Source organism: Perissodus microlepis, chromosome 1 (assembly GCF_051167445.1).
Source record: "Perissodus microlepis isolate ML-2025 ecotype Zambia chromosome 1, ASM5116744v1, whole genome shotgun sequence".
NCBI lineage: Eukaryota > Metazoa > Chordata > Actinopteri > Cichliformes > Cichlidae > Perissodus > Perissodus microlepis.
In genome coordinates, this window is record NC_140461.1 from 2,361,964 (window position 1) to 2,374,007 (window position 12,044).

General features: G+C 42.8%; 2 protein-coding genes across 2 annotated transcripts; one reads left to right on the forward strand and one right to left on the reverse strand.

The window, feature by feature from the left end:
• stmn4l (stathmin-like 4, like) lies at positions 1–7,272 on the forward strand. The gene is made up of 7 exons (XM_084926339.1): positions 1–108; positions 1,750–1,820; positions 1,902–1,997; positions 2,553–2,758; positions 3,319–3,483; positions 3,600–3,617; positions 5,684–7,272. Exons 2-7 carry the CDS (start codon positions 1,808–1,810, stop codon positions 5,690–5,692), a joined length of 507 nt encoding a protein of 168 aa, XP_084782465.1. The 5' UTR covers positions 1–108; positions 1,750–1,807; the 3' UTR covers positions 5,693–7,272.
• A 61-nt stretch (positions 7,273–7,333) lies between these two features.
• Positions 7,334–9,243, reverse strand: LOC146393102 (interleukin-17F-like). The gene is made up of 3 exons (XM_084926356.1): positions 8,960–9,243; positions 8,197–8,384; positions 7,334–8,105 (listed from the first exon to the last, which is right to left on the reverse strand). Exons 1-3 carry the CDS (start codon positions 8,984–8,986, stop codon positions 7,862–7,864), a joined length of 459 nt encoding a protein of 152 aa, XP_084782482.1. The 5' UTR covers positions 8,987–9,243; the 3' UTR covers positions 7,334–7,861.
• Positions 9,244–12,044: the final 2,801 nt, after the last annotated feature.

Below are 12,044 nucleotides of genomic sequence, written 5' to 3' on the forward strand. Positions count from 1 at the left end.
GCTGGTGGGTGATGTCATGTATTGGGCTGCTGTGTGGTGGTGCTGATGCTGCTGAGCTGCAGATCTTCAGTGTGAACAGAGAAGAGCTGGAGCGAGCATCGCTGCAGGGTGAGTGACAGATCCACTCGTTCACCCCCACACTGATTATTTCTATTATTATTATTTTTACATTTTCTGCAGCTCAGAGCAGAAAGATGAGGCGATAAAAGCAGATTTCTCGGCTGTGACTCGGTTTCTTTGTTCCTGCATTTGTTCCTCTGCAGTTTCTCTTCATCTCTTCCTTCTTTCTCGTTCTCATGCATCCTCTCCTGCGTATTTTCTCTCCATTTTCTTCTTCAGTTTTTGTTTCGTTCGGTTTGCTGTTTGAGTTCAGCTCCTTCATCTCTGCAGAAGGCGATGCGCTTTCTGGCAACAATGACATCATCGCTGAGAGCATGCACACACACACACACTCACAGATGCACGCAGTGACACACACACACACCCAAAGTTAGGACATTGTGTTTGCGTTTGCATTTAAATTTTGCAAAAAATTCATGTTTTTAATCAATTTCTGCAGAAAAAAGCAAATGTAAACATAAATATGCCTCCTCATTTACAAAGTAGAGCTTTGCTGCTTTTCTCCGTTTACTCTCTGAATCTTTTTGCCTTCTTATGTTTAGAATTAGAAATGCAGTTTGTGGAGATAAATGTTGGTATTTTCTTCATTTTCTGGGCTGCAGACATGAAATGATCAAATGCAAATAGCTTAAAAGATGAACTTGTAGTGAAAGATGAATCTTAAGCAGGCTTGGATAATAGATGGAGTTGACTTTGAAATTCAAATGATTTTCATGCAGTTTGTAATTTGCTGCGGTGACTGTGTAACATCGTGTTTACCAGGCTTTCAGAACAGATCAGAGTTTATCTGCAGGAAAAAGTTCAGATAAGCATCATGATTGGGTTCATCTGCTTTTCTGCAGATGAACCTGAATATTTCGCTTCTGTTAGAGAATGCAGGACTGAAACAATCAGTGGAAATAGTTCTATAAATGATGTTTCTGCCCTAAATCATGAGTTTTCTTTTCTGGCTCTGTTGAGTTCAGATAACATTGTGTTTGCTGTGGTTTCATAACAGATGCAGACAAAACTACAAATACAACCATAGTCTGCTTTTAAATCTTTACATTTCTTAGAACTGGGGAGGTCAGTGTGAATCCGAGACACTGCAGACATGAAATGATCTGTAGAATCTCTCTGTAAAGCCTTACACGGAAGAAAGTGATGATGTTCCTGCACATGTGATCTGAATGATCTCTGATGAGGGAACAGCAGAAAAAGCTGCTGAGTTTTTGTTTCTGGGGCACACTGAGGGTTTCTCTCTGCAACGGCGGCTTCGCTTCGGAGGCTGAAGCCCGAGCGGCTGCTCGTGTCTCTGCTGCTGATTCATTCGTCACACTGACTGGATTATTTTAAGCTCCCGAAGCAAATCAGTGGCAGGTGTCGAATCTTCTCGTGTGAATGACTCATACGAGCCGAGAAAAGCTGCATCGTGAGCAAAAGCTGACCTTTAAATCGAATCGATGGCAGAGATATTCTTAGTGTGTGAACCAGAGAAAGCAAAATGACACTGAATCACAGCGGACGAGCGAGCTGCGGATGAAACAGCAAAAGCAAAGATGCGGCTCGTGCAGGTTTTGATGTTTGTGTTGCTGCCTGAGACGCATTGTTGTTCATCTGCTTCCACTGATTAGATGTGTCTCTCTGCAGGAACAGACTCTACCTCACCACAGTGTCTTTGACTGAGAACAGCAGCAGCAGCAGCAGGATGACTCTAGCAGGTAAACGACTTTTCTTTTTGCTTTTATCTCTCAGTCCTGTCTGCAGCTTTTCTTTATATCTTTTCCCTCTGAATGTTCCAGCTTACAGGGAGAAGATGCGAGACCTCCCCCTGGTGTCTCTCTTCTGCTCCTGCATCCTTCCCGAGCCCAGAGAGCCGGTGGCCGACAAGAAGGAAGGTCAGTAGCACAAAGTCACCTTTGTCCCGCAAGACAGGAAGTAATGGTGTCCTGCTAAAAACAGTCAAAATGTCTGCAGTGAAAAAGGACTACAGATTCAGGCTCAACCTGTCTATGAGCTACAGCAGGAAAGACGATGCTGAGGCTGCTTTTAGTTGGTCATACCAGTAAATGAAACCAGAGAATGATATGAAATGTAAATAACACAAAATATTTACCCAAAAAGCTGCAGGCTGAACCTTTCTAGAGCTATCTCTGAATGGAAACACGTTTATATTCAGTGTTGAATAAATCATCAAATTTTGCGATGTACAGTTTATCAACCAGCCCATTAATGAGTCATAAAAATCTGAATCTCATGCACTGGGAGCTCTGGTCAGAGCACCTGTGAAAACCAATGTTTTAAAAGTTGCAGAGCTCAATCAGTCCGTGTTCGAGGAAGATGTACAAAACAGTAGTTCAGCGTAAATCCCAACAACGAAGTCAGCCAAATGAAACCATAATAACCACGGCTTATTTTCATCTCACCGCCTCATCCTCTCTCTGCAACTGCAGGCGTGGTGGACTTGAACCTCTGCAACATCCGGGACATGGAGGTGATCGAACTGAGCAAGCGAGCGAGTGGCCAGGCCTTCGAGGTCATTCTGAAGCCACCCACCTTCGACGGCACCCCCGAGCTCAGGGCCACGACACCGCCTCGCCAGAAACCATCGCTGGCGGAGATCCAGAAGAAACTGGATGCTGCTCAGGAAAGGAGGAAGGTGTGTATGTGTGTTATAGTAGTAGGTGACCTAAAAGTGTTTAAGGTCATAAATTTGATGTTTTATTTAAAAACATTTAAATATTTTTAATGCATGTAACATTCATTTATTAATGTTTAACAGTTTTGCTCGTATTGCCTCTTGAGCTGACGTTTTGGACAAATTAAAATGTTGACCTGATTTGGTCTCACTCGGATAAACAAGTTAGTACAGTTCACGCTAAGGAGAACAAACATATATGAAATGCACAATATATGGAAATTCTTCAAAGAGTTTAAGAGAAATGTCAATAAAAACAGAGATGTGAGGCTCATAGAGTCAGTAGTCAGACAGATTCATCCTCAAGTCACCATGAATGTCTGTGCAGTTTTAAATTGCAGTCCATCCAGATGTTACTACAAAAATTAGGGGCCCTAAAATCGAACTCTGAGGAACGCCACAAGTTCTTTCAAATTGTTCTACGTGTCTGTTCAGACAAATACATTTCAAGATTTTTGAGAACCCGGCATCAGTGTAAAGGGATGAAACTCAGTAACAATCCTCCCTCTGACTCGCTCTAGTGTCAGGAGGCGGAGCTGCTGAAGCACCTGGCCGAGAGGAGGGAGCACGAGCGGGAAGTCGCTCAGAAAGCTTTGGCCAAAGAGTGTCAGGAGCATCGCGCCACCGCCAACATGGAGCAGCGGCAGATGCACCTGAACGCCTCACAGGAGAGGCTCCACGAGGAGGTGAGGACCACGGTTTTACACTGCGAGATGTTACCTTCATTTACTGAAAATAAAATCTGAACTCTGGAAATAAATCACTAAAAGGAGCCTGTGTGGTTTCTGTTTGTGTCTTTCAGGACAAGCACAGCGTGGAGGTGAGCACGGGCTGAAAAAAGAGCGAATCTGGGTAGAAACTGTGAGACAAAAGTTTTTATTTTAATCTCTGTTGCTTCTTCTGGGAGAAAACTCTTAATGAGGCTTAATGTACAAACAACTACAGAAACACTATAGACTCAAATAACACAGTTTGCAGTAGCAAACATGCAGTCAAACCAAGGCTACGTCCACACGTACACGGGTATTTTTGAAAACGGAGATTTTCCGTTTTCGTTTTAAAAAATAATCCCGTCCACATGTAAACGCAAAAATGAAGGAAAACGCTGCTCGGAACATGCCAAAGCAACAGGTGGCGATATATTCCTAACCGTGTAGAAATGTTGGCCAATCAGAAGTCTAGAAGCCTCGGTGGGAAAGAGTAAACAAAGATGCCGCATAGAAGCAGAACCGAGTCGTATGTGTGGAGGGACAGTAACTGTGTGTGTATATGTAAGCATGTAAACACTGCAGAGAGAACAATTAACAGTAACAGTATTGTAGAAAATCATTTCACCGAAACAATAACGTGGCGCACAGTGTGACGTCACAAAAGGCGCACACCTTTGACGCTGCGTTTTCTCCGTTTTCCTCGTCCACACGTGAACGCAAAAACTGAGTTTTCGAAAATATCCACTCTGGCAGGCGTTTTTAAAAATCTCAGTTTTCAGTGACCAAAAATACCCGTGTACGTGTGGACGTAGCCCAAGTCACTGACAGTTCACGTTTATAAGCTACCAAAACTGCAGCATGGTGATAAAAATTCGCTTAAAAGATGGAAAAACATGACCAAGATTGGTCTGAGTAAAAACTCTAACAAGGCAAAGGTGAGTCCAAGTCAAAACATCAAAGTCAAGACTCAAAGATAGAAGTCTGAAAACAACTCGTCAAACTTGAGACTCGTCGAAACACCCGGCACTGTGATACAGACAGACAGTTCACGAGGAAGGAACGTTCTGTAACGAGGAGACGTAACCTATTAGTTACTGAAATGAGTTAACAGGTCGAGGTTATTTAGTTAGAAATGTCAAAATTCTTCTAATAGCACAGGGTTGGGAAGGAGCTGGGTTTGGGATACTCAGAGAGAAACTGAGGTAACATGGATATCCGATGGTCGTTGTTGGGATATTGTGGTTGAGGTGAAACCTTTCAAAACACAAGCGGTGGCCCTAAAACCATGAATTATTTTGCAACAATAACTTTTTTAAGACTGAAACAATGATCTCTTAGCCTTATTTCTGATTGCAGTGGGTAACAGTGTGATGCTGTGATCCAATTTTAACCGCATAACAGCCGCCTGAATAAGAGAGACAAGCTTAAAGGAACTTTTGGGGGTTCTGATAGCATAGAGTTAGCGATGAGTGGGTCCCTGTTATAGCAGTCCATTTAATAGCTACTATTGTAGAGTCTTGACCTTGCCTTGAGGCGACTGCTGTTGTGATTTGATGCTATAAAAATAAAATTGAATAGAAATTGAATAGTTGTTGGATCTCTGAAGAACGCCAGAACAACTTTCAGACAGGTTTCTCATTGTGATTGTCAGAGCTGCCGTTTTTGACCAACCACAGTGAGACTGTGACATTTCATCTCTTAACATCCACTGGGTCACCGATCACTCGTTCAGCGTTTGATTTGGGTTCTGTTTGAGTCACGTGCTAAAAAGCAATGATGTAACCTTTCAAAAAAAGCCTTGTTCAGTTATTTTGGCATGAAAGCTTTTCAATGTGGCATTTCCAGACTGTTCTAAACACTGAATGAGTGTTTGGACAGTAACCAAAGTCAAAGCCTACCCTTAGATTCACATGTAACAGGTTACCTGGAGGATGTGAAGAGGAGAGAGCAAAACTGACAAAATAATTGCAATTTGCAGATATAAAGAAGATTCACTTTTACTGGATCAAAAGGTTCTAGACCAAACCAGAAAAAGGTGCCAGAGGTACAGAAATGTGTTTAGTGAGAGCCTGTAGCTCATATCCCTGCAGGTTTTAAGCTTTTTAATATCTTCACTTCCTCCTCTTTTAAATGTGAGTGTTTGTGGTAACAACAACCTCCTGTTCTCCGCTCCCAGGTGTCTTGATGGCCTGATCACAACACAAGCTGAACCTTATTTGGAAGCCATTTTGGAGGGCTGATGAGCTGATATTTGATGTGCCGGGATGCTGGTGCTACTCCGGCTCAGAGACTGACAGGAAGTAGCTCTGAAAAGAGTAAGAGAAGAAGACGATGAGGAGGGCAGAGGGCAAGACCGACTGCACAACAACTCCTCTGTACAACCAGGACTCTCTTTAACAAGACGAACTCTTTATAACGAGACGGACGCTGCAGATTCAGTCGTCATTAGATGGTTTGAAGGGGTTTTACTGTGCTTTGTTTCCATGCCAACGGTGCCAATGTGCTCATGTGTGTGTGAATGTGTGTGCCTATCAACCAAACATGAATTGGGCCTAACATGAACCAGATCCATCCCCTACGACTAAAAGGAAACCTTCCTCTGGCACTTTGAAATTAACTGAAATGAAGGATGCGTGGAATTACAGCTGATCTCAATCAAACAGCGCCATCTGCAGGATCGTTTAAATCATTGCATGTGGCTCTTTAGCGACATCTAGTGGCATCTGTAGGTATAAAATAAGCAGCAAGCAGATCCATTTTGTCTTTTAGGATCAGAGTCAAGATCACTGAAAGTGAGTCCAAGACGAGTTAGTGTTTCTGAGGTCAATTTAAGGCAAACATCAGCAAAAATAGAGCTGAACTTAGTCGTAGAGGTGAGATTACCAACAATGAAATCACCGCTACACAGGAAGTCAAACCACACCCTAAAATCCCCAAACCAAAACAGCGCTGCCCTCCAGGGCAGCTCGTTTCACCCGCTCTTTTCCTACTTTTAAAGGCAGAAGTTCTAGGCGCTGTGCAGGGGTGGAGACATCACATCTTTGCTGTTTCACAGATGATGTGGTTTGGATCGCTCAGACTCGGTGTCTCTGGATATTTGTCATTAGTGAGGGAAGCGTGGAGCAGGAGAGATTGACTCCCAGGTTCTGTTGTGATGGTGAGAGAGCTGAGCGTCGAGGCGAAGCCGTCAGTCAGTCTACGCTCCTACACTCACCGATGGCCCCGAGCGGAGTGTGGTGACCGAAAGAGATGAGGGGGTGAGGACCTCAGAGTAGACTCACCCCAAAAAAAGTCAGTTGAGGTGGTTGAGCATCTGACCAGGATGCCTAATGGGCGTTTCCTAGATGACCTGTTTCCTCCTGGGCGTGTCCTACATGGAGGAGACCGTCTGCATGTTTGGAAACACCTCAGTGTCCCCCCAGAAGAGCCGGAGCTAGCCGGGAAGAGTGAGCGCAACCAAAAGATTAAGACAAATCCAACCGAAGTGCAGGTTTTTCTGTTTCAAACTCTGCCTTTAGGTTTGTTTCCCACCAGTTACGCATCTCTTTGTCTTTCCTGTGTGAAATGGACGCGACACAACGCTTCTGAGACATCGGTGATGTTTGCTGCACCCTGCTGCATCGAATGAGTGACCGGACCGACGTGTGTACAGTGTTTACAGCTGCTTATCACTGCAACATCATTGTAAAGGATTATGATATGATGATGATAATGTACAGAAATCACATTATATTTTAAATTCAACAATAAAACAGTCACACTTTACTACTTTGTTCAGGTTTTTTATTGAGTCAGATTCTGGATTATAAATACATTAAGAGTCAATAAATATCTACTGAAGAGCACAAAATACTTAAATAAAACAAAATTAAATTACTTTAAACCATAAATAATAGAAAGAATATGAAATAAATCTCTGCTTTTAAATCTCAGCTACAGTGTGCGTTTGGTTGTGTAGTTTCTCCCGTTTTCTATTTTCTATTCTAGTAAATGTGAGCTGTTTATTATTATTATTATTATTAATAATAATAATAATAATAATAATAATAATAATCGCTGGAAATTTACATAAAACAAAAAGATGGCAGGTTTAACGCTAAGCAGCATTTCACTAAGTCACTGAGATGAAACAGCAGACTGAAGTCAGTCTGTTGGTCATCAGCTCGTCATTCATTTAAATAAACGTACTCTGACAGATATAATTATTTAAATTAGATATTATTAGATTTTTGTCGCTTTTGTCGGATTTTCTTATTTACATGCAGGTAATTCTGTATTTTACATGTATGGACCCCTAATTTCGTTTTCTCTCGACGTTCCCGGTCTTCCGTACATGAGCCCGTTTTGCTGGTCCTCATTGCTGGATTCGGACCACAGGCTTGACACAGGTGCAGCCCACCGAGATGAGGCGGGACTCCAGGCGGTAGTGGTAGTCTGCCGACCCTTCTGGCCTGATGCGCCGCAGCAGCAGCACCTGGTGCATGATGGGTCTGGACTCCAGGTTCCGGTCTTCCTGGCCCTGTGAGTTCAGGCAGCCCTGCAGCAGGCAGTGAGCCTCCGACAGGAAGGGAGGGAACAGAGTGTCGTCGGTGGTGACGCTGAGGATGGAGAAAGCGAGGGGACAAAAGATGATTAAAAGAGCTCTGTAAGCCCCGTGATTAAAGGGCCATGCCACAGTTTGTCACTCACTTGTACGTCCACGGCGAGATGGAGGCGTTGTTCAGCAGCCTGGTGTGTCTGTGGGTTTCCAGAGTTTTGGCGTCCAGCTGCAGGGAGACTGTTTCTAGCGTTGCACCATGCTTGTGTGTCCTTCCTGTCTTCGGCATGGCCGCAGTCTCTGTGATCATCATCATCATTATCGCCACGACACAGGCGGCCTGAGGAAGAGAAGCCACAAAACGTTTATGGTCCCCATTTTCAGATAACGTCACTGTGATAAGAAGTTTCTCAGTTTTCAACGAGATACTGCAAGACACAATTTCAAAATCCAGGGTTATCTATAGATGACACTTTATATTGCAAGCCTGTAATATCAGCGATGAAGCCCCAGTGACCGGAGACTGTGGTGAGGAAGAACGTCATTTTAGCAGGAAGAGGCATTTGGCAGTAACGGAGAATTATTTTTTTTCATAAAATCAACACGTTTGTAAAACTTGTTCTTATGATGACGTAACAGAGGACTTCCAGAAAATGTCGTTTTTTAAGTGAATAAAATGTAAAATAAGAAAAGAATAAGGGACCAGTTGTTGTTTTTGCACTGTTGCATTACATGAGTGCCGAATGGAAGTTTCTTGTGTTAATTTATCAGTAACCCCCTGAGATTGTGAAAAATAATCATGACAAACCATTTCAACATTTGCAAGTTGTATAGCTACGTAATCATTTAATTTGGAGCTTCGATAAAGCTTTTAGTGGCGTCTCTAACAGCTAACACAGGCGAGCGTTTTCTTACCGTCACTTTGTTTGTCGCTGAAAACATGCTGTCGGGCTTCTCTGTTCGTTCTTCGGTCGGATGTTCTGGTTGTTTCGTTTTTGGGGGTTTTTTTCAGGTCGAGAAGTTATTGGGTGTTTTTTTTTTTAACCCTGGGGCTCTGTAGGTTGAAGGCTCCTCGGGCTCTGCTGGAGGTTCAGGCTCTGCTGGAGGTTCAGGCTCTGCTGGCTCTTGTCAGAAAGCGGAGGGTCAGGCTATGGTGTCGTCTTCCTTCTTGTTTCGTGGTGTTCTGTGTGACTGCAACTCGGAGCTGCTCAGATTTTTATGGTGAATGACACCTCCTCTCATGATGTCACCTTCTTTTTCGTCCCTCTCTCCCTCTTCTTTGATCTTCATCTCTAAACCACACAGAATACATGACGAGGCTTGAACGTCGACCCACTTTCGCGTTCGATTTCGAGGTTAAAGTTTTTGGCACACAAAGAAAATTTGATGCAGATTTTTTTAGGTCAGCTCATCCTCTGGCGTCTCAGGTCTTCACCTTAGCACACGATATGATAATTTTTCATACGATTAAAGTGCATCTGTTTAAACGCTTCAAGACAGCTGAACTTTCGGTGCTCTGTGCTAAAGGCCTGAATCGCCCACACAGTTCTCTACGCCACAATTGTTTAATGTAGTAAATAATCCTTTATTATTTACAGTGAAAGAGCCCAAAGCAACACGTGTTACTGTGTAAATACTGTACATGTACATTCAGTGGCATTATTCCTCCTGATATGTCGTCAGCATCTGATTCCTTCAGTAAATATTTTACATTTATCTCTAAACTGAGTTTCAGATCGTCCATCTGCAGTCGGCTTATCAGCCATCATCTGCGGTCGCCAATCTTTACTATCAAAGAGCCCAGAAAGATCTTCATTTCGTGTTTTATATAATGCGGTAACAAGCAAAATTCAGCCCTTCAACAGTCCTTATCATGATTGTAGATAATGTTATCACACGTGACTCCTTTGAAGTGGCTTTTTTCGATTATTTGGTACTTTACATTTGTATATTTGTTACAATACGGCGTCTGTGTTGTGTTTGTGACATCATGGAGCTAAATTTACAGAGAATGTTCTTGTTTTCATTATCAACAAAGAAGCTCGGTTAACACTTTGCAGGCCAGTCTGAGTCCTACTCGTGTTTATGCAAAGGAATCAAATTAAAATAATCAGTAAAAAGATCAATGTCTCGAGCTGCAGTTTGAGGCTTCACAGCTGTCTGCTTTAGTTTTAAAATTCCATGTTGTGTCAGCAATCTGAGTTCATAAAGAACCTGAAGATGATTCCTTTCTGTGTTCCTTGAGGCCCAACGTCAGGATCTGCTGATCTTGTAAGATGCTAATTTCCTCCAAACTCCAAAGGTTTGTTTCTGCCGCAGCACCCAGTGTGGTCTTCTGCTGCTTCAACATTGACATGTCGTGCTTTCAGAGACCCTCCTATGCATATCTCAGTTTTAAGGAGTGATTATCAGAGTTACTGTTGCCTTCCCATTGGCTCAAAGCAGGGTGGCTATTCTCCTCCGGCATCAACAAGCATGTTCACTCAGAGAACTGCTGCTCGCTGGATATTTGCCCTTTTTTGGACCACTCTCTGCAAATTGTAGAGAAGCTTGTGCAGGAAAATTGCAGGAAAAGTCTCTGAAATACTCAGATCATAAACAAAAGAGAAGTGGACAGAGAGCAGAACCCTGTGGAACACCGTTTTTAATGTCTCGAAAGGATGATTTTTAAATATTAACAAAACCGAAACTTTGAAGGATTTCATGTCAGTTTAGAAAACTCAACATGTCGTGTCTTTGTTTCTTTAAATCAAACGTATCAAATCAGCTTTAACAAGCGAGAAGAGGTTAATTGTTAAATCTGAGTGTTAATCCACTCCGACACACTTTGTTACATCACAGCCTCCATAATGTTCCAGTATGACTGATGCAACAGTCCAGTGTGACATCACCTCATCCTGAGACCCCGTGAATCGTCTTCCCGCCTCACCTCCGCCGGAGTTTTGAGATGTGTGTTTTGTTGCGTTGTCAGAGCTGCAGCATCAGCCATGATCGCAGGATGCGAGCGCGCTTCAATCTCTGACCTGATTTGCAGTCGTGTTGTGACTCAGGCTGGTCTAAAGTGCAGCATCATCGCTGTTTTCTTCTGTTTTCTTGCAGCCTACAGTATGTGACCTGGTTTGATTGAAAGCTTGATGTTTATCAGTAATTTTCTGCTTTCTGCATCACTTCACAGCCTCGGGATGCTCATTATCATCTTAACTTTGTTCTACATCTGTCAATGAAATGTTCACACACCATTTAAGGTAAGAAAAGGGTCACCACATTCGAAACTCGTATTTAAAAATCAACCTCACACCTCTTTCGTTTTTATTTTACCCGCAAAATGTAATTACTGTAAAAGAACATGGCTGGAGTAAATAGAAATAACACAACATGAATAAAATTAAAAATTAAGCTATAAACTACATGCTACTACCATGCAACGCTATCTGGATTTAATATTATCTGTTTGCACCATTTAGACAGGCCTTATTCCTCTGGGGGAGGTGCTCTTTGTAATAATTACAGCTGATGCTGGGAAATCAGGAGCACACCACGGGCCAAATATATAATGTACGTACATGCATCAATTTATCTGAAGGTGCATGTCTGTCATGCACTGCCTTTAAAAGTGCATGGAAAAAACATTATGTGTTCAGGCTGTAACACATCACACTTGACTTTGGCAGTTTCTGCTCTTGCACATATCTCTTTAAGTCTCACAGCAGCTGTTTCACCAGTATGAACATTATGTCTCGAAAGCTATGTGGGAAGTTTCATGAAAAAGATCTCAGCATAGATAGCGTAGCTTCCCTGCACGATGCAGACTAACGTTTGCGATCTGTCACTTTTGGATTTGGCCTGAATCAGAGAAACTTGTGCTCTGGCTTCATGTTTCAGCTGTTGCATGGATTCAAACTTATAACAGAAATAAACTCTCATGCTAATGAAGTGCACTGGCTTCTCTTCGCACTCATCAAAGGCGTAGGCGACTCAGCCTCCATCTGCTCTGAAATCG

What these genes read in the sequence shown, in the direction of transcription:
- stmn4l (XM_084926339.1), top strand. An exon ending in GGTGGCCGACAAGAAGGAAG is followed by an intron (nt 1,998 to 2,552) that starts GTCAGTAGCACA and finishes CTGCAACTGCAG; the next exon opens with GCGTGGTGGACTTGAACCTC. An exon ending in CTGCTCAGGAAAGGAGGAAG is followed by an intron (nt 2,759 to 3,318) that starts GTGTGTATGTGT and finishes GACTCGCTCTAG; the next exon opens with TGTCAGGAGGCGGAGCTGCT.
- LOC146393102 (XM_084926356.1), bottom strand. Translation starts at nt 8,986, where the DNA reads ATGTTTTCAGCGACAAACAAAGTGACG. An exon ending in CAGCGACAAACAAAGTGACG is followed by an intron (nt 8,385 to 8,959) that starts GTAAGAAAACGC and finishes TCTCTTCCTCAG; the next exon opens with GCCGCCTGTGTCGTGGCGAT. An exon ending in ATCTCGCCGTGGACGTACAA is followed by an intron (nt 8,106 to 8,196) that starts GTGAGTGACAAA and finishes CTCCATCCTCAG; the next exon opens with CGTCACCACCGACGACACTC.